This window comes from Somniosus microcephalus, chromosome 2 (genome assembly GCF_052327205.1).
Source record: "Somniosus microcephalus isolate GS21.2 chromosome 2, FLI_Smic_1.0, whole genome shotgun sequence".
Taxonomy (NCBI): Eukaryota; Metazoa; Chordata; class Chondrichthyes; order Squaliformes; family Somniosidae; genus Somniosus; species Somniosus microcephalus.
The window spans coordinates 4,598,839-4,621,151 of NC_140988.1; the positions used below are offsets into that span (position 1 = coordinate 4,598,839).

A 22,313-nucleotide genomic window follows, 5' to 3' on the forward strand; every position below is an offset into this window, starting at 1 on the left:
CCCGCTTCCTTTTAATTGGCCGGGAATCTCGCAGGGCGGGGCTTAACAAGCCCAATTAGGGGAAAGTCATGTCGGAGGCCGGGATCGAGACGGCTGTGGGGTCGGCACCCGCCCCCCGGAAACTGCCGAGGTTGGTAAAATCCAGCCCAATGTTCCTAAAGTCCGGTTTTTGATTAGGGCTCTGTGAAGCACTTTTTCAACATACAAGGCGCTATATAAATGGAGGTTGTTGATTTCTGTACTTAGTGTATGTTTTTCACCTCAGTCTAGTTATAGAATAAACTTTGAGAGGTTTTTATAATATGTTCTTCTGTATTTGCAGCTTAATGTCAATCGGCAAAATCTCCGACTTATGAACCGACCTATGAATCGTGATCAGACTTTACACAACCTCATGCGGCATATGTTCCCAAACATTCCCAACAATCCCAGGATTTACCCTAACTACAACTATCCAAACAATTACAATCCCCCCTACAATTCCCCCTACAATCCCCGCTACAATCCCCGCTACAATCCCCGCTACAATCCCCCCTACAATCCCCGCGACAATCCCCGCGACAATCCCCCCTATAATCCCCCCTACAATCCCCGCTACAATCCCTCCTACAATCCCCGCTACAATCCCCCCTACAATCCCCCCTACAACAATCCTAACCAGAAATACCCTAGTTTTCCAGGTATACTTAATGGTGTTCCAATGCTTTACAATCCCGATCCTTCAACGGATAGAAAGGTTAATTATCTGGGAGTAAATGGCCCACAGATGAACGCCCTCAGTATGAGTTCTGAGATTTCAGTTGAGGACATGCGCAGTATGGAAGCTACTAATTTCATGACACCTTTCATGAATAAACCATATCATGTACCAGATTATCAGGTACCTGGAGTACCAGATTATCAGATACCTGGAGTACCAGATTATCAGATACCTGGAGTACCAGATGATGAGGGACCTATTGTACCAGGAGTAGATGCCAATGCTGTGGATCTTGGGTTCAACCAAACAAGCTCCAACAAACTGGCAACTGAAGTAACCGATGCGGAGGAAGCGGCTGATGTTTCACCATACTCTGACTCCATGCACAATTCAGAGTTATTGGGATTAAACGTTGATGAAGATTCTATGATGGGTGAGAGTAATGAGGTTATTAGCCGCCAAGACGTAATGTATGCGCCAGCTGGATCAGACTTGGACTATGATGAAACCCTGAATAATGAGGAATTTGTAACTCAGGAAGTGTCACGTGCAAACTTGGATGAAGATGATCAAACTGAGGAGAATGAGGTATTTTTCCCTTTCTTTAGTTTACTGCTCGACTGATTAAGAGCTTAATTGTTGATAAAATACAAGAGGCTGAGTCTCCTCAGCCTTTTCAGCTTGTTAGCACGGTATTCTGGGCGGGCGGGGACCCGCTATTGATCTCACCTTTGTGCCTTTAGCAACACTGGTCACACAGGATGTCTGAGTATCCATTACCTTGAACCTACAGCAGAGAAACAACCGGTCGGCCCAACTGGTCTGTGCCAGTGTTTCGACTCCACACCAGCCTCCTCCCACTCTAATTACCACTCCCCACCCCGCCCCCGTATCCCTCGATTCCCTTCTCCCTCATGTATGCATTAAGCCTCCCCTTAAATGCATCAAATTTCTGGCCCCCAGCCAATTTCTGTCAAATCCCAAAACAACTCCCCTGTGTTGAGAGGCTGTTTCCCCTGGCTGGAGAGTCTAGAACCAGGGGTCACCGTCTCAGGATAAGGGGTCGGTCATTTAAGACTCAGATGAGGAGGAATTTCTTCACTCAGAGGGTGGTGAATCTTTGGAATTCTCTACCCCAGAGGGCTGTGGATGCTCAGTTGCACTTGAGAATCGCACTCCAAAGTGTCACACTTGGGATGTCGCACTCCAAAGTGTCACACTTGAGAATCGCACTCCAAAGTGTCACACTTGAGATGTCGCACTCCAAAGTGTCACACTTGAGATGTCGCACTCCAAAGTGTCACACTTGAGATGTCGCACTCCAAAGTGTCACACTTGAGATGTCGCACTCCAAAGTGTCACACTTGAGATGTCGCACTCCAAAGTGTCACACTTGAGATGTCGCACTCCAAAGTGTCACACTTGAGATGTCGCACTCCAAAGTGTCACATTTGGGATGTCGCACTCCAAAGTGTCACACTTGAGATGTCGCACTCCAATGTGTCACACTTGGGATGTCGCACTCCAAAGTGTCACACTTGAGATGTCGCACTCCAAAGTGTCACACCTGAGATGTCGCACTCCAAAGTGTCACACTTGAGATGTCGCACTCCAAAGTGTCACACTTGAGATGTCGCACTCCAAAGTGTCACACTTGAGATGTCACACTCCAAAGTGTCACATTTGAGATGTCACACTCCAAAGTGTCACACTTGAGATGTCGCACTCCAAAGTGTCACACTTGAGATGTCGCACTCCAAAGTGTCACACTTGAGATGTCGCACTCCAAAGTGTCACACTTGAGATGTCGCACTCCAAAGTGTCACACTTGAGATGTCGCACTCCAAAGTGTCACATTTGGGATGTCGCACTCCAAAGTGTCACACTTGAGATGTCGCACTCCAATGTGTCACACTTGGGATGTCGCACTCCAAAGTGTCACACTTGAGATGTCGCACTCCAAAGTGTCACACCTGAGATGTCGCACTCCAAAGTGTCACACTTGAGATGTCGCACTCCAAAGTGTCACACTTGAGATGTCGCACTCCAAAGTGTCACACTTGAGATGTCACACTCCAAAGTGTCACATTTGAGATGTCACACTCCAAAGTGTCACACCTGAGATGTCGCACTCCAAAGTGTCACACTTGAGATGTCGCACTCCAAAGTGTCACACCTGAGATGTCGCACTCCAAAGTGTCACACTTGAGATGTCGCACTCCAAAGTGTCACACTTTGTTACAGATGCAAAACAATCTTTCAAAAGAGTCATTTATTGTTGGCTTCTTCTGACCCGGAGACCACGATTTACAATCAGTTTGCAATCCCTCCGATAGTAATTCATAAATGCTTCATGCTGTGTTTACTCAACAGCATTCAGACTGTGTGGCATTAAAGAAACAAAGTCCTGTCGTTGCAGCAGATTAACAGAGTGTGCATTACATGGCCCAGTGCTTCTGTTTCCAGCTCCGAATCTGCTTAATACTGTCACTAGGTGCAAAAAGGAATTTTTCCATTTTCTAGACTTTAGTGTTTCTTATTTTTTGTTCAAAACCCCTTCTCGAGGCGTTCAATTAGAATGTGTAAACTTTCAAGTGAAAAATTCCTGAACAGTTAAAAAAAAAAGGTCTAATGTTATCAACATGAACAGCACAGAAGCTGCATTCACTGGTGTTGCAGGTCCTTCCCGTAATTTGACGGAGTTCCTTTGCTCTGCAGGTCCAGAACACCGGCACCAACTCAGTGGTGATGAATTCACTTTCCAATGAGGAGACCAATTCCAATGAAGATCGTCTCAATCAGGTCAATGCAGCGGTTACCAGTGACGACGATGGAATGGATTCTGGGGAGGATGACGACAGGACTGGTTTCAATGCCAACAATGCAGTTGATTTGAATCCAGGAAACACAGCAGATTCCAACCAGCGTGGCAACCAAGCTGACGGAAGTCATTCCAATGATAACAATGGCGCTGGTTCCAATCAGGGTGCAAATGGCGATGGAGCTCAACCCGGTGAAGAAGACGACAATGCTGAGATTGACAACATACAGAACCAACTCAGTAAGTCTCCCCTCAGAAATAACAGCAGAAAGTGCTGGAAACACTCGGCAGGTCAGGCAGCATCGAGGAGAGAGAAACAGAGTCAGCGTTTCGGGTCGATGTCCCTTTCCTCAGGTTCGACCCGAAACGTTAACTCTGTTTCTCTCTCCTCGATGCTGCCTGACCTGCTGAGTGTTTCCAGCATTTTCTGTTGTTATTTCAGATTTCCAGCATCCGCAGTATTTTGCTAAAGTATCCCCTCAGGGTGGGTTTATCAGTAATAGCGCACACAATTTGCTTACTCTTGAGTTACTCCTTTCTGCCCTTTTCTCGTATGTCAGAATCAGTACCTTGTAGAGCGAACTCTTGTTTTCCCAACAATCCCCAACAGTAACAGATCATTATTGTAGTGGCTGGAGGCGATTCTTTTTGCTGACTCTTGGCACTTCCCTGTGTGTTTGTTCTGATTAAGTTCTCAATCTTTTACACTTTCTCGGTAATATCAACAGGACCTTGGACACATAGTCATCTTGTGTAAGGTCTAATGTACTTGGGAACATTTATAATTTACTTTGATTGTACCACCTTTAAACATTGTAGCCTTGGTTCACCGACCCGCACTCCCTGCAAGCGCAGGTCCCCACTGCAATTGGGCCTGTGGTTGAATGTTGACACTCAGTGTCTTGGCTCATGGGCAGGGTGCTGGAGGACAGAGATCTGCTCTGAGAGTCACCAGCATCAGGAAAGGAAGGGAGAAAATATCAGCGAGCAAAAGTTTTACATTTTCAAGGTAGCTAACACTAACTGGCGAGGTCTGGGAAATAAGGCAGCACTTAGACAATATGGTGCATAATGGAAGGTCTTCGCATCACACCCAATGAAACCTCCGGTAAAGAGATCAGAACAGCTGATACATGCAGTGTTTTCATTCTACTTTTAGACTCTTGTAAGAGCTTCCACTGTAGGCACGGAAGCGTCTGTGAGCTCGATGGACGAGGAAAGCCCACTTGCATCTGCCAGGACATGACTGCCTGCCCTAGCAGCCCTGAACTGCAACAGGTGAGTATAGTTAACCATGTTCAACTGTACCTAATAACAAAGAGCAAGGATAAAAATGATCTCATACTGTAATAACCGCTCCTGATTGTGCCATGGCCCCATGATTTGACCATATTGAATTTGCTATTGATAGCGATTGGTATTTTCAGGAGGGAAAACACACCTAAAACTTGAGATCATCCAGAACTCTGCTTGCTGCCCATGTTCGACCTCGCACCAAGTCCCGTTCACCCAATGTCTCGGAGTAAATCCAACAGTTATCAGTGCTTTACATCAGGTGAACTATTTTAGGTCCAATACAGGGTCAGCCCCCTCATCCATGCCTTTGTTACCTCCAGACTTGACTATTCCAATACGCTCCTGGCTGGCCTCCCACACGCCACCCTCCGTAAACTTGACGTCATCCAAAACTCTGCTGCCCGTGTCCTAATTCGCACCAAGTCCTGTTCACCCATCACCCCCGTGCTCGCTGACCTACACTTGCTCCCAGTCCGGCAACACCTCGATTTCAAAATTCTCATCCTTGTTTTCAAATCCCTCCATGGCCTCACCCCTCCCTATCTCTGTAATCTCCCCCAGCCCTACAACCCCCACCCCCCCCCCCCGAGATCTCTGCGCTCCTCTAATTCTGCCCTCTTGAGCATCCCTGATTATAATCACTCCACCATTGGTGGCCGTGCCTTCTGCCCCTCCAACAGTGCAGCGCTCCCTCAGTACTGCCCCTCTGACAGTGCGGCACTCCCTCAGTACTGCCCCTCCAACAGTGCGGCACTCCCTCAGTACTGCCCCTCCGACAATGCAGCGCACCCTCAGTACTGCCCCTCCGACAGTGCGGTGCTCCCTCAGTACTGCCCCTCCGACAGTGCGGCGCTCCCTCAGTACCACCCCTCTGACACTGCAGCATTCCCTCAGTACTGCCCCTCCGACAGTGCAGCGCTCCCTCAGTACCGCCCCTCCGACAGTGCGGCGCTCCCTCAGTACCGCCCCTCCGACAGTGCGGCGCTCCCTCAGTACTGCCCTTCCGACAGAGCAGCGCTCCCTCAGTACTGCCCCTCCGACACTGCAGCGCTCCCTCAGTACTGCCCCTCCGACAGTGCAGCGCTCCCTCAGTACTGCCCCTCCGACAGTGCAGCGCTCCCTCAGTACTGCCCCTCCGACAGTGCGGCGCTCCCTCAGTACTGCCCCTCTGACACTGCAGCGCTCCCTCAGTACTGCCCCTCCGACAGTGCAGCGCTCCCTCAGTACTGCCCCTCCGACAGTGCAGCGCTCCCTCAGTACTGCCCCTCCGACAGTGCGGCGCTCCCTCAGTACTGCCCCTCCGACAGTGCGGCGCTCCCTCAGTACTGCCCCTCCGACAGTGCGGCGCTCCCTCAGTACTGCCCCTCCGACAGTGCGGCGCTCCCTCAGTACTGCCCCTCCGACAGTGCGGCGCTCCCTCAGTACTGCCCCTCCGACAGCACAACACTCCCTCAGTACTGCCCTTCCGACAGTGCAGCGCTCCCTCAGTACTGCACTGGGAGTGTCAGCCTGGATTATGAGCTCGAGTCTCTGGAGTGAGACTTGAACCCACAACCTCCTGACTCAGAGGCGAGAGTGCTGCCCACTGAGCCACAGCTCAGCATTACTCAGTCACCAGCAGGCATCAGTTCCCTTTCACCGTATTGGCCTGAATTTCAAGCGAAGGGAATGATGCCCACGGTGCCGCGGTACATTTAACATTCTGTTTCCAATTGTTATTTGATTTGTTCTTCAGCTGTGTGGCACTGACAACAGGACGTATGGAAACTCTTGCCAGTTTTTCGCCTCTAAGTGCCTTCTTGAAGGAACCGAGGAGGGACACAGCATTCACCTGGACTACATAGGACCCTGCAAATGTAAGTCTTAGGCCTAGAAATTCACTTGGGCGCTAGCCAGCTGGCGGGGCCACAAAGTTAGCGCTGGGCGCGGAGCCATTTGCGACCGTCAGATATTCACTTTTTGTGCCCCAAGTCGGAACCGGGCGCTATTCCAGGGTGTGCCCGCCCCCGCTTGGGGCGCTGAAACTGAATTTCAGCGCTCTAGGTGCCGCTGCGCCACCCGATGCGGTGCGGCAGGCTGCAGTACTGCAGGCCTCCTCCTTCTCTTAAGGTGGAGGTGCCTGCAACGGGGAGATCGCCGCTGGATTGTGCCGGCAAATGAGCCCGGCACCACAGAGAAGTGCCGGGCTCGCGGAAAGCAGCCGGCAATGCCGCGGGGGGGATGGTGGAGGAGGCCGGGGAAGGAGGTGCGGGCAGGCGGCCGCCGAAAAAGCGGCCGGCCGCACCTCCACCTTTATGCGCCCCACTAAGGCTGCAGTAAGGCCCTGGTCTCCGGATGTTAGTAGCGGCCGCCACAGAGGAGGCGGCGGCAACTGAATATGGGGGTCGGGCCGGCATCGGGACGGAAACGGGGCACTGCGCACACCGATGACGTCATCGGTGCCGGCGCAGCGCTACCGGCTACCGCCGCCATTACTGCCGAGCTCAATATCAGCGCAACCTCCTCTACTGGCGCAGAAGCCCTCTTTAGGCGGTAACTGGGCGCAAAGCTTGCAGCGCCTTACTTAATTTCTAGGCCTTAATCTTTTGCAAAAAAAATGTAAGATCCATAATTAATGACCATAGTACCCATACTTATTCTATGGTGACCCATGGCTTGCCACATTTTAATATTTTCATTTCATAGAAACATAGAAAAGATAGGAGCAGGAGTCGGCCATTCGGCCCTTCGAGCCTGCTCCGCCATTCAATATGATCATGGCTTATCCTCTATCTCAATACCATATTCCCACTCTGTCCCCATACCCCTTGATGCCTTTTGTGTCTAGAAATCTATCTATCTCCTTCTTAAATATATTCAGTGACTTGGCCTCCACAGCCTTCTGTGGTAGAGAATTCCACAGGTTCACCACCCTCTGGGTGAAGAAATTTCTCCTCATCTCAGTCCTAAATGTCCTACCCCGTATTCTGAGACTGTGACCCCTCGTTCTAGACCCCCCAGCCAGGGGAAACATCCTCCCTGCATCCAGTCTGTCTAGCCCTGTCAGAATTTTATACGTTTCAATGAGATCCCCTCTCATTCTTCTAAACTCTAGTGATTACAGGCCTAGTTGACCCAATCTCTCCTCATACGACAGTCCTGCCATCCCAGGAATCAGTCTGGTTATTTCATTTTAGAAAATAATTTTGCTATATTATGTAATACTTCGAGTTACATCGAGTCTACAGCACAGAAACAGGCCATTCGGCCCAACTGGTCCGTGCCGGTGTTTATGCTCCACACCAGCCTCCTCCCACCCCTCTTCATCTCACCCCATCGCCATATCCTTCTATTCCTTTCTCCCTCCTGTGTTTATCCAGCTTCCCCTTAAATGTATCAATACTATTCGCCTCAACCACTCCCTGTGGTAGCGAGTTCCACATTCTCACCACTCTCTGGGTAAAGAAGTTTCTCTTGAATTCCCTATTGGATTTATTAGTGACTATCTTATATTGGTATCGATCCGATTTCTTTGTGAAGTATGAATGGATGCAGGATTAGCCAGTTTTTCTGCCAGTTTGTTCTGCATATTCTGCACTGGGGTATAAAAACTCCAACTTGATTTATTTTGGTTCTGTGCAGACATTGCTCCGTGCCTGAATGATGAACTGGACGAGTTCCCGCTGCATTTACGTGACAGGCTGAAAAACATTCTGAGGCACATGTACGAGCGAGACCTGCAGTCTCCTGACTTACTTTCTCAGAAAGAGAGAGCAACAGTAAGCCGGATTCATTCTTTCGTTCATCTATCAAGTGTTTTCCCACAGACCATGACAGACGACTGTGTTCGGAATGGAAAATTGTTCTACTTTACTCCGATCTGGAACGCGCTGCCTGAATGGGCGGTGGAAGCAGATTCAAGAGTAACTTTCAAAAGTGGAAATTGGATAAATACTTGAAGGGGAAAAATGTGCAGGGCTGTGGGGAAAGAGCAGGGGGGAGTGGGACTAATTGGAGAGCTCCTTCAAAGAGCTGGCACAGGCACAATGGGCTGAATGGCCTCCCCCTGTGCTGTATCATTCTGTGCATCCGGAGCAGTCAGGCAAAGATCAGGTGAAATGCGACCCCAAATTATTTTTAGCGCTGTGAGAAAATGTTAATATTTTTCTCCTCCTAGTTTTGGCTTGGTGGTTGTCCCTTCAAATCTAATCACAATAGACGAGAGCCCCGATCTTAACCGCGAGGGTGTTGGGGAGCGAGACGTATGAAAACTCAACCCACTGCTGTGGAAATGAGGCCCAGGTTACTTTTAAAAAGAAAGAACTTGCCTTTATACAGAACCTTTCATGACCTCAGGACGCTCCAAAGCGCTTTATAGCCAATGAGGTACTTTTTGGAGTGTAGTCACTGTTGTAATGTAGGAAACGCAGCAGCCAATTTGCGCACAGCAAGCTCCCACAAACAGCAATGTGAGAATGACCAGATCATCTGATTTTAGTGATGTTGATTTTAGTGATAGTTGATTGAGGGATTTAACTCCCGGGAATCATTTAAATTCCTCCAGCAACTTCTTGCCCGGAACAGATTCCTGTGACGTACATGGGGACTCTGTGTGCCATTTCAGGAGCGCGCTGGGCAGAGTGCGCGCGCCACTGGGTTGCAGCCGGCGGGCCAGCCCGTGAGGAGGAGGCGGCGGGTGAGTGGGTGTTTATTTTTTGTGGGGCCACGAGGAGCGGGAGTTCTCCGCGTGGCTGCACAAAAATCAGCCTGGGCCGCGGTCACCCCAGGTCATTCCCCCGGCACCTCCCCGAGATCGCCCCCCCCCACGCACCTACAGCCCACATATTGCAGCTGCCCCAGGAGCTCCTTCCCGCTCGCTGGCCAACACTCCACTCGTGGTGGACCGGGCGTCGTGCCGGGTTTATCAGACAACCAGCTGACACAACTCTGCCAACCAGTCGCTCGCAATCCCCTCGGGGTGAAAATCCAGCCCACAGTCTCTGTATTATAGAATACACTTTAATGAAGTCATTTAGCATCAGATTGTGACCTCTTGCATTGCTTTCATTCTGGGGAGATAGTTATCTCCCTGTTCACCTCCTGTAAAATAAGTTTGTTTAATAATTTAAACTTAAAACAAGGTCAGATGTTATCATGCTCTATCCTTCATCGAAGACTGGAATCAGATCTTCAGGTGCTAGCGGACTCTGTGACGGTGCCCATTACGATCCAAAACTATCTTCTCTGGGGCCTGTTGATGAGTTCTGACTGACCCCAACTGCAACAAGCTGTCCAATCATATATCAATGCTTCCTTTTCTAGATTAAGAATATCTATAACAATAAGCAGCGTCTTCGCCCTGGCGATCATTCTCTCAACCTGCTCCTCAATGACTTCGATCAGAATTACCAGATGTACATCTATCCAATTCACTGGCAGTTCCATCAGATGGATCGATATCCAGTGGATGGGTAGGAATTGATTCTCCTTTTGATTACTTGTTTTTTAGGTTTTAAATGAACAGATATAACATGATAACACTCATTTTAATTAGTGGAGGCGAGCTCAAACCCATAACCTGCAGCCCCAGGGACAGAAATACTACCGCTCTGCCAAGGCTTACTAGGGGAGATCCGCTAGTATTTTACCAATTGCAGCTTATTTAACAAGTACTGTCTGATGCCTAGTGGCCCTTGAGAAGGTGGTGGTGAGCCGTCGTCTTGAACCGCTGCAGTCCGTGTGGTGAAGCTGCTCCCACAGTGCTGTTAGGGAGGGAGTTCCAGGATTTTGACCCGGCGACGATAAAGGAACGGCCGCTGTATTTCCAAGTCAGGATGGTGTGTGACTTGGAGGGGAACTTGGAGGTGGTGGTGTTCCCGTGCGCCTGCTGCCCTTGTCCTTCTAGGAGGAAGAGGTCGCGGGTTTGGGATGTGCTGCCAAAGAAGCCTTGGCGAGTTGCTGCAGAAAAAGCTTCCTTAGCTTTATAGCCTAGTTTGTCCATCATGCAAACAGAGTTCATCCAATGTTTTTCTTAACATTTCTGATTGTTAGACAAGTGACACAATTCGGGTCATCAATGAAACAATCACATAGGGCTCACAATACACGGAGTTTTGTCCAGCCTATTTAAATGAATTGTTACAAAGCTCTTGTACGATAGCAAAATACTGCGGATGCTGGAAATCCGAAATAACAACAGAAAATGCTGGAAAAACTCAGCAGGCCAGGCAACATCCGTGGAGAGAGAAATAGAGTCAACGTTTCAGGTCGAAACCCTTCGTCAAGACTAAAGAAGCACAGGAAATGAAATAGATTAAGAGGCCAGGCTGGGAGAGAACAAAAGAGAAGTAAAGAGACATTAAGAGGTATTCTTAATTCTTACAAAGCTCTTGCTGCTTTCATTCTCATTTCAGTTACCTTACCCACTCTGAGCTGGCGCCTCTACGCGATCCATTAATTCCCTTGGAGCACTGCACATCGCGCTTTTTCACAGAGTGCGACGATGATGGCGACAGGAACATCTCCCTGCGAGAATGGAGCAAGTGTTTCGGCCTCAAAGAAGGTGAGGAAATGGATTTGGGCCACCAGAGGGTTTTAACGGAGGAGAGGGAGGTGGAGAGGGAGAAGGGTTTAGGGAAAGAATTCCCAGAGTGTGGAGTCCAGATGGCTGAAGACATGGCTACCAGTCGTGGGGGAGGGGGGTCCTTGCACAAGAACTTCGTGGACTGAAGAATTTGGGAGGAGTTGTAGGGCTGGAAAAGGTTAGATAGGGAGGGGGTGAGGCCATAAAGAGATGTAAACATAGAAACATAGAAGATAGGAGCAGGAGTCGGCCATTCGGCCCCTTGAGCCTGCTCTGCCATTCAATGCGATCATGGCTGATCATCCAAATTCAGTACCCTGTCCCTGCTTTCTCCCCATATCCCTTGATCCCTTTAGCCTTAAGAAATATATCCAACTCCTTCTTGAATATATTTAATGAATTGGCCTCAACTGCCTTTTGTGGTAGAGAATTACACAGGTTCACCACTCTCTGAGTGAAGAAATTCCTCCTCATCTCTGTCCTAAATGGCTTACCCCTTATCTTTAGGCTTTGACCCCTGGTTCTGGACTCCCCCGCCATCGGTAACATCCTTCCTGCATCTAGTCTGTCTAGTCCTGTTAGAATTTTATAAGTTACAATGAGATCCCCTCTCATTCTTCTAAACTCCAGCAAGTATAAGCCCAATCGACACAATCTCTCCTCATACGTCATTCCTGCCATCCCAGGCATCAGTCTGGTGAATCTTCGCTGCACTCCCTCCATAGCAAGAACATCCTTCCTCAGATAAGGTGACTAAAACTGCACACAATACTCAAGGTGTGGTCTCACCAAGGCCCTGTACAACTGCAGCAAGACATCCATGTTCCTGTACTCGAACCCTCTCGCTACGAAGGCCAACATGCCATTTGCCTTCTTAACCGCCTGCTGCACCTGCATGCTTACCTTCAGTGACTGATGCACAAGGACACCCAGGCCTTGTTGCACTTCCCCTTCTCCCAATCTATTGCTGTTCAGATAATAATCTGCCTTCCTGTTTTTGTCACCAAAGTGGATAACCTTGCATTTATCCACATTATACTGCATCTGCCATGCATCTGCCCAATCACCCAACCTGTCCAAATCATACTGGAGTTTCTCTGCATCCTCCTCACAGCATACACGCCCACCCAGCTTTGTGTCGTCTGCAAACTTGGAGATATTACATCTAGTCCTCTCGTCTAGATCATTAATATATATTGTGAATAGCTGGGGTCCAAGGACCGATCCCTGCGGTACCCCACTAGTCACTGCCTGCCACTCGGAAAAAGACCCGTTTATTCCAACTCTTTGCTTCCTGTCTGCCAACCAGTTCTCTATCCAAGACAGTACCTTGCCCCCAATCCTGTGTGCCTTAACTTTACACGCTAATCTCTTATGCGGGACCTTATCGAAAGCCTTCTGAAAGTCCAAATACAGGATGAGAACTTTATATTTGAGGGATCAGGGGGCCAGAAGCCAATGTCGGTCAACAGGGACAAGAGTGATGACGAGTGCGACTTGGTGCATGATAGGATACAGACAGCAGAGTTTTAGATGAGCTGAAGTGTACAGAGGGTGGAGAATGGGAGGCCGGCCAAGGGAGCATTGGAATAGTCAAGGCTGGAGGTGCCAAACCATGGATGAGGTTTTCAGCAGCAGCTGGGCTGAGGCACTCTTAGAGGGTGGAATTGGGTCGTCTTTGTGGTGGAGAGTTTATGGAGTTTAAAGATCAGCTCGGGGTTGAACTGAGTAAAATTGACAGAAAAGATCTTTGACATCAATTCTTACTGAAAATTGACCATTCCTTTCTGTTGCAGAGGACATTGATCCCAACTTTATCTTCTAATACACTGACTGACTGCGTTGATGATGATGTTGGAACGCAACTTTAATTCCTTCTACATTTTAGTCTTTGATCCAGCAAGATAAGAACATAAGAAATAGGAGCAGGAATCGGCCACTTGGCCCCTCGAGCCTGCTCTGCCATTCAATACGATCATGGCTGATCTTGAGCTCAAAGCCACTTCATTTGGTCATGTAGATTGATTGTGTAGATTGGTTGTGTCTGCTTTTGTTCAATCTATTTCATAAACTATTCATTTCTTCTAATAAAATGCTTGAAAAAAACTATCAGAACTGATTTAATTGTATGGATATGGCTCCAAATTTCTGGGAATGTAAAGATCCCACGATTCAAAGGATATTAACAGACAGGACCGTACACATTCCTGAGATCATGCTCCCGAGTACCCCAATCCTCAAATGGTATGTGCATGGAGCTCCCACAATAGTTCAGAGTGTAAGTGTACTGGTACACGGCCTTGCTGTGTTACCCAGAATCATTCCAAGTTCAATCCTTGGTTTGTGCTGGTTTCGGTGTTCTCAAACAGGGCGGCAATGGAGACAGTTAGGTCTGGCTGCACACTTACATTTAGAAACCAAAAATAAAATAATGAATAGTCAACATGGATTTCAAAAGGGAAAGTTTTGCTAGACTAACCTCACTGAATTCTTTGAAGAGGCAACAGAGTAGATACAGGTAATGCAATAGATGTAATATATCTAGATTTCTAAAAAGCCTTTGATAAGGTATCACATAATAGACTAATGAATAAGGTCAGAGCTTGTGGAGTCAGCAGACAAGTACCTGAATGGATAACTAGCTGGCTGCAAGACAGAAAGCAGGGAATAGGGGTAAAGGGTAGCTATTCAGCGTGGCAGAAGGTAGGAAGTCGGGTTCCACAAGGATCAGTGCTGGGACCACTGTTCAATTTATATCAACAATTTAGACTTTGGAATCAAATATACAATTTCTAAATTTGCAGATGACACCAAATTGGGAGGGATAGTCAGCACTCAGGAGGACCGAAACAAATTACAGGAGGACATTAATAAACTTGCAGAATGGGCATATAATTGGCAAATGAATTTCAACATAGGTAAGCATAAGGCATTACATCTTGGTAAGAAAAATAAAGAGGTCACTTATTACCTGGAAAATAAGAATCTAAATGGGGTAGAGAAGCAAAGGGATCTGGGAGTACAAATACACAAATCACTTAAAGTTATGACGCAGGTCAAAAAGGCCATAACAAAAGCAAACCAGGAACTGGGGTTAATTTCTAGAGGGATAGAATTGAAAAGTAGGGAAGTTATGCTAAACTTGTATCGAACCTTGGTTAGACCACACTTGGGAGTACTGTGTACTAATCTGGTCACCATATTATAAAAAAGATATAGAGGCACAGGAGAGGGTTCAAAAAAGATTTACAAGGATGATATCAGAACTGCAAGGTTATAACTTTCAGGAAAGGATGAACAGGCTGGACTCTATTCTCTTGAACAGAGAAGGCTGAGGGGTGACCTAACAGAGGTTTTTAAAATTATGAAAGGTTTTGATAGAGTAGACACAGAGAGAATGTTTCCACTTGTGAGAAAGAGCAATCGTTCTGTTCCTATCTATACCGAAGAGATGGTGTACAAGAACTTGCTTTTATGTAGCACTTTTAACATGGAAAAAAGATCCCCAGGAGCTTCCTCAGCCTCTTCTCATCCTCGGTGATTTCAACCTCCATCTCAACTCACCTTGTCCTCCCTCTCGAGCTCACTGCCCTCCTTTAACCGCGCCCTCCATGTAAACTCTCCTACCCATATTCACAGCCTCCCCCTCGACCTTGCCACCTCAACGTGGCCTTTCTATTCCCATTCTCTCAGTCACAGACAAGACCACCTCTGATCATTTCCCAGTATCCCTCACCTATCACAGCCCACTTCCTTCTATGTCCGCCCCATGGAGAAAAAAAAACACTCCCCACAAATCACAAGGAGTGGTTTTTAAGTGTATATTTAAGTACTGTATACTTAGTAAACCGGTGACACATGATAGTCAATGTTTACGAACCCTATTGATTTCAGGAGTTAATTATAAGGAAGACGACACCCATCCTCTCCCAACGGTTGGTGGTCACACGATGCATGCAGTACCTCGTGTCTAGACTAAAGGCACGTTTACTAAAGTAATGAACAATCAAATAAGTGTTACAAACTCATTCCTGTAGCTATGCTGGCAGACGGCTGTCTGCTTAGCTCAAGTAGAAGCTCAACAAGCAGTCCTCCGAAGCCTACTTACACCCCAAAACGTGATGTTTAGAGGCTGCTTGTAGCAAAGTTAACCACGTAATATCCCAGCTCAACACTTTGTGTACTGAACTTTACATTTTTCACCACACAGCCAGCATATTGTTCTATACCAAGACATTATAAATGGTGCAATAAAAATCAATTAGTTGCTTCCAAAATCAGACTATTTTTCTAAAAAGCAGACAGTTTCCTTAACATTATTTCGCTATCTGTACGTGATTGGGCATCAGTCGCTGAAGGTAAGCATGCAGGTGCAGCAGGCGGTTAAGAAGGCAAATGGTATGTTGACCTTCATAGCGAGAGGATTCGAATACAGGAGCAGGGATGTCTTGCTGCAGTTGTACAGGGCCTTGGTGAGACCACACCTTGAGTATTGTGTGCAGTTTTGGTCGCCTTATCTGGGGAAGGATGTTCTTGCCATGGAGGGAGTGCAGCGAAGATTCACCAGACTGATACCTGGAATGGCAGGAATGACAATGAGGAGAGATTGGGTCGATTAGGGTTATATTTGCTAGAGTTTAGAAGAATGAGAGGGAATCTCATTGAAACTTAGAATTTTATAACAGGGCTAGACAGACTAGATGCAGGAAGGATGTTCCCGATGGCGGGGGAGTCCAGAACCAGGGGTCACAGTCTAATGATAAGGGGTAAGCCATTTAGGACTGAGACGAGGAGGTTTTCTTCACCCAGGGAGTGGTGAACCTGTGGAATTCTCTACCACAGAAGGCAGTTGAGGCCAACTTATTAAATATATTCAAGGAGGAGTTAGATATATTTCTTAAGGCTAAAGGGATTAAGGGATATGGGAAGAAGGCAGGGGCAGGGACAGGGACAGGGTACTGAATTTGGATGATCAGCCATGATCGCATTAAATGGCGGAGCAGACTCGAGGGGCCAAATGGCCTAATCCTGCTCCTATGTTTCTATGTGAAAGGAATGGCTTGGTCATTGTAGGAATGCTTTATGGTGGTGGTGTGGGGTGGTGTTAACCTGGCGCATCATGTGGCAGCCAAGGAAATCTGGTCATGGTGTGGGCATCGCTAGCCTCCCGGGCAGCAATGTTGTCGAGTGCTAATGCCGTGTCCTACTCCGCAATCACCTGATGCTGCAAAGGTTGGTATTGTTGTTGGTGACGTTGGGGGTGGATTGTGGAGGGATTCAAAGCACCAAGGTGAGAATGTTTTCAAGGGCAATAGCTGGCAGCTGAAGTTGAGATGACAGAAGCGATCTGTCAATGGTGAGAGGTTGCTCCATAGAGGTGACAGTGGATAGAGAGTTTATTCCAAACTGCATCCAGCTCAAAAATTTCTTCCAAGTCATGAAGGCCCAAGTCCTGAAGGCTCAAGCTTTTGACACTGGAAAGTGACCAGCTGTGAAATGGTAGATTTCACACCACTTTTGCCGCTGTCACCTATTCACAGCAATGGGGAGACATAGAGAACCCGACCTACTTACTCGACGTGATCTCCAAACGATGTGAACCCCGTTAAAAAGGTAGTAAAATAGAAAAAGGCTGGAAAAATGGTAAACAAGCATTTAAGTATCTTAAATGCCTCCCCCGCCGATTGGCGTCGGGTCTGTTCTGAAATCGCAGACCCGACACTCTGGAAACTTACATGGAGACGCGTAGAGCAGGTTCCCAACCCGCTGTCAATCATTTCCATTTTGACAGGGGACCCGCACTCGAGCGCCGGCAAAAGTCAGCCCTCTGTGTCTCCATAAGGATTCTTCAATCTGATTGGTTAAGGAGACACACCGTTGCCTTCCCTGCTCGCACAGGCCCCAGAACCCCTGTAGAGGGCGCCGCGCTGTTTTAGATTTCTAATCGCAGCAAGTTGCAGTGCAGAAGCCCGGAGAAAGTCTGCGAACAAGTGTAAGGAATAGCCAGCACCGTTTGTTCACCACTGACCGCAGAATACGGGCCATTGTGTTATTTACAACCAGGTGATGTCTGAAATCAGGACCGGAGCTGATATCTCCACAAGTGTCAACCGGGCTCGATGGTCTACTCGCACCCGCATCAGGTGGTCCCACCACCAAACGTATCTTCCCCTCCCCACCCCTTTCAGCATTCCGTAGGGACCGCTCCCTCCGAGACACCCTAGTCCACTCCTCTATCACCCCAAACAGCCCTTCCCCTTCGCCTGGCACCTTCCCGTGCAAGCGGAGGAGATGTAACACCTGCCCCTATACCTTCCCACTGTCCAGGGCCCCAAACACCCCTTCCAGGTGAAACAGCGATTTACTGGTACTTCTCGCAATCTAGTATACTGTATTCGCTGCTCACGATGCGGTCTCCTCTACATTGGGGAGGCCAAACGCAGATTGGGTGACCGCTTTGCAGAACACCTCCGTTCAGTCCGTAAGGGTGACCCCGAGCTTCCGGTCGCCTGTCATTTTAATTCACCGCCCCACTCCCACTCTGACCTCACTGTCCTTGGCCTCTTGTATTGTTCCACGGAAGCTCAACGTAAACTCGAGGAACAGCACCTCATCTTCCGATTAGGCACTCTGCAGCCTTTCGGACTCAATATCGAGTTCAACAATTTCAGATCATAACCTCGGCCCCTATTACACATTTTTTCTTGTAATTTTTCCACTCCTTTCCCCCCCGCCCCTTTCCTTTTGTTTCTCTCACACCTGGCAGCTATCTCTTGCCCTGCCAGTACACTTCACACCTAATCTCAGCCTATTACCATCTCGTCTAGCTCTTTTGTTTCTTTCACTTCTTTTGTTCGATCGTAGCCCTGCCTTCGAGCTAATTTATTTTCTTTCCAGTTTTGAAGGGTTCGACCCGAAACGTCAACTCAAATTTCTCTCCACGGATGTTGCCTGACCTGCTGAGTTTTTCCAGCATTTTCTGTTATTTCAGGTGGTCGTGTGTTCGAGCCCCTTTTCAGAAATTGAGCACATAACACTTCAGTGCATTACTGAGGGAGTGCAGCATTGTTAGAGGTGTGATGTTAAACAGAGACCCAGTTCAGATGGACATAAACATCCCATGGCAGTTTTCTGAATGGCTCGGAGTTCTCCCAGTGTCCACAGGCAGCACCCTCAACTGGTCATTCACCTCATTGCTGTTTGTAGGACCTTGCTATCGCAAATTGGTTAACGCATTTCCGACATCACAGTGACTACACTTCAAAAGCAATTAATTGGCTGTGAAGCACTTCGGGACATTTTAAGGACATGAAAGGTGCGATATAAATAGAAGCCTCTTTCTTTCTAGCTACCAAACATCTGTTCAATCAAAACACACAGCTGTTGGAAGAGATCACCCTCGCAGCTTAGTTTAGAGAGAGAGTGACAAAACGCCAAAGAAAACCAAAGCGGCCTCGAGACCAACAGATTCACAGGATTAGAATTCTCAGCTGAATTCTTCATTACAAAGCTAGTTAGGTTATCCAACACTTCACAGAAAAGTAGGGCCTGTTCAGGTAGAGCGGAAATTTCTGCAATTTCTCCAGGCGCTACGCAATGTTCCCTTTCATTTTTTTTTTGGGTGAGCGGCCCATTCAGATTTCCGCACACGCGGGTTTTTCCATTCAAAAGCCAGTGAGCCGGGTGCGAGGAACCTCCAGACAAAGGGAACATTGGTGCGATGTACTCCCTGCTCCCTGGCTCTGTACTGGGGGCTGACACCTGCAGCCCCATAACCACCAGTTCTCCAACATTTCAACTGTCTCCCAGGAGTCGCATTAATCCCAGTTCTATGAGCAGCGGCACATTTGATACGCTAATTTGATTGATTCCCAGATACTGGTAAATTGTGACAAAAGCACCATGCGAGATACTTTATACTAAACAAACAAGATCCCTTCACCCTTGACTGCCTACAAAAAAAATTCAGAACTCGAATACAACTGTTGCTCCTCGACTTTTCTTTTTCAATCATGCAGCATGAGATACAGAATTTAAATTCTGCACCTGGGAACCCATTTTCTTGCATTTCAACAACAATCTGCATTTATACGGCACCGTTAACGTAGTAAAACGTTCCCAGGCGCCTCACAGGAGCGATTATCAAATAAGATTTGACAGCGAGCCACATAGGGAGACATTAGGACAGGCTTGGTCAAAGAGGTAGGTTTTAATGAACGTCTTAAAGGAGGAAAGACAGAGAGATGGAGATTGGGAGAAGTTTAGGGAGGGAATGCCGGAGCTCAGGGCCTCAAGGCACAGACGCCAATGGTGGAGCGATGGAAAGCGGGGCTGTGCAATGAGGCCAGAACTGTCCTTGTTACTAGGTTTAAATGAATGGATGAGGTGTGCAGTGCAGTCAGCGGGTAGCTGTCAGTAGCCTGGCGCAATTTTTAAAAATCGCTTATGTTCAATTCAAATTTCATTGGGAGTCCTGGCCACAGATCTAATGTACGAACATTAAACAGAAATAATATTCCAATAAATCAGATAGAGTGTTCATGGTAATCATTTGATTCAGTAATCAGTTAAAACTCTAACCGGACAAATTGTACTAAATTTCTTTGCATAAAACTAGTGAAAACCTTTATATCTGAAATTTCCTAGATATGAACTTTATTTCCAAAACACCATTAAATTCTCTTTCTATAAAGTTGACTATCTCATTTTATTCCAATTTGGCGTAACAGCCAATAAATTACATAAATCATACAGGATCTTGTATCTCATCAATACAGCCAATAGATGGAGAAATAAATCTTTGCTTGTAGTATTGCCTGCAAATAATAACTCGACATCAAGAATTACCTTTAAATACCTGTAATTCCAAACTGTTCAAATGTTGTGCAATTATTAACTTTACAACACATTTCCAGGCATTATCGAATTTGAGGGACAGAACACATCTTTTGACCAAGGTAAAGGCACACTAAATCCTCCATGGGTGACAGACTGGTGCAAATCAGGGGTACAACCAGCTCAGACACTTAACCAGAACATGGCCTCAATTCAGAAAGACCACTCAACTTAGGTGTGCCTACAGATCCAAACTGAAGGCACAATGCCCCCGTACCAACAATGCAAAGGTTGGCGATATAGAGGCCCCACACTTCGCTCCGACAGCACACAGCAGTTTATGTGAATCGATACAATAACTGGTAAAAGGCAGCTATTAAGATTGAATCGGTTCCCTTCACGGGTGCGTTGCGCAGAACATCGAGGTGCCCGGATTCTTGGACTGACATTCAGCCATTTTCTCGAGGGCTGCTTTTAAACTCCAGGTTGGTTTGCAACCTCCCACAATGCATTCTCTGGGAATTTCCCTAGAAAATACAACACGTTGCAACACTGGATTTGAGTTTAGATTTCCATAATGCAGCAAGTTTTACAAGCATAACTGTAGACTAAAGTTGGTAAGCTATTCTTCATTCTGACAGCGAGTCTCTGCGTAGTGTGCGGAGGGAGGGGGGGGGGGGGGGGGGGAGAATGCTTTCAATTTATTTTTTCCCTTAAATGGAGAAAAACAACTTTGCTTTGTTAAAACTTTAATACTTTAAAAATTAAAAGTTTCTGTCCTACGTGGTAAAGGATAATTCTGTAACTGGTAGACGATACAATAAACAGATATTTCAAAACCTGTCCAAAAAAAATGGTTAACTCTGCTTCTACATTGCGCATTCTGTGGTGATAGAAGCTCTGACCCTCTTTGCATTCTATTTCCCTATTCTGCCTGTGTGCGATTGTATTACAATTAGTTCAGTTCATCTTCGTCGTCATCATCTTCTTGGTCCGCAGACTCCATGTCATCTTCGTCTTCAACCTGTACAAAACAAGAGACATCGTTTGCCGCTGTACTTTATAGTCTCAATGGATATCACATTAAGATTTTATTCTATGGTAAACACACTCCAACTACTCAATTGTCAATTAGCTCAATATTCAATTCAATTCAATTTTATTTGTCATATATGCAGCAGACGTGTGTACTGCACAATGAAATGTTGATTTTTATGAGTCCTCCCAATATACCACATTTCAAAAGTACTTCATTGATTTGGGACGTCCGGTGATCTTGAAAGGCGCTATAGAAATGCAAGTCTTTTCTTTCTAATTCTCAAAAATATTTACCTGAATCAAACAATAGGATTGGCCTTTATTAGTATCCAAACTTCACATGCCTAAACCAAAGCAACAAAATGTTTTTTTTTTGTTTTTTTTAAAACCAATATCATACTTACAATTATGACCAAGATACCACCGGCATATTTTTCATTGGTAGAATTTACAGCACATCAACAGGCCATTCGGTCCAACTGGTCCATGCTCCACTCGAACCTCCTCCCACCCCGACTTCATCGAACCCGACTTCATATCCTTCGATTCCTTTGTCCCTCATGGGTTTATCTAGCTTCCCCTTAAATTCATTTATGCTATTTGCCATGTAGCGAGCTCCCCATCCTCGCCACCATCTGGGTGAAGAGGTTTCTCCTGAATGCCCGACGGGATTTCTCGGTGACCATCTTATATTTAACGGCAAAACCAGAATGCCGCAGATGCTGGAAATCGGAAATAAAAACAGAGAATGATGGAAACACTCAGCAGGTCAGGCAGCATCCGTGGAGAGAGAAACAGAGTTAACGTTTCAGGTTGATAACCCATCGTCAGAACTGGAAAAAGTTAGAGATGTAACCGGTTTTAAGCAAGTGTAGGGGCAGGGAAAGGGGGGGGGGGCAGAGGAAAGAACAAAAGGGAAGGTCTGTGATAGGATGGAAGGCAGGAGGGATTAAATGACAAAAGGGATGATTGTACAAAGCAAAAGGAAATGGTAATGGGACAAGTAAAGAAACAAAAGATGGGTCTAGAAGAGGTGTAAATGTCAATAGCAGAATTAACCG

General features: G+C 47.0%; 2 protein-coding genes across 2 annotated transcripts in view; one reads left to right on the forward strand and one right to left on the reverse strand.

Annotated features, from left to right (window-relative positions):
- The first annotated feature begins 257 nt into the window (after window positions 1-257).
- LOC147122501 (uncharacterized) lies at window positions 258-13,471 on the forward strand. The gene is made up of 8 exons (XM_086005108.1): window positions 258-1,288; window positions 3,419-3,761; window positions 4,681-4,799; window positions 6,553-6,673; window positions 8,439-8,575; window positions 10,119-10,267; window positions 11,210-11,358; window positions 13,176-13,471. Exons 1-8 carry the CDS (start codon window positions 353-355, stop codon window positions 13,202-13,204), a joined length of 1,983 nt encoding a protein of 660 aa, XP_085861234.1. The 5' UTR covers window positions 258-352; the 3' UTR covers window positions 13,205-13,471.
- Window positions 13,472-20,056: 6,585 nt separating this feature from the next.
- LOC147122502 (general vesicular transport factor p115-like) overlaps window positions 20,057-22,313 on the reverse strand; it is a 110,686-nt gene continuing 108,429 nt past the window's right edge. Inside the window, 1 exon segment of the mRNA XM_086005968.1 lies at window positions 20,057-21,238. Coding sequence (XP_085862094.1) covers window positions 21,170-21,238 — 69 coding nt within the window. The 3' untranslated portion in view covers window positions 20,057-21,169.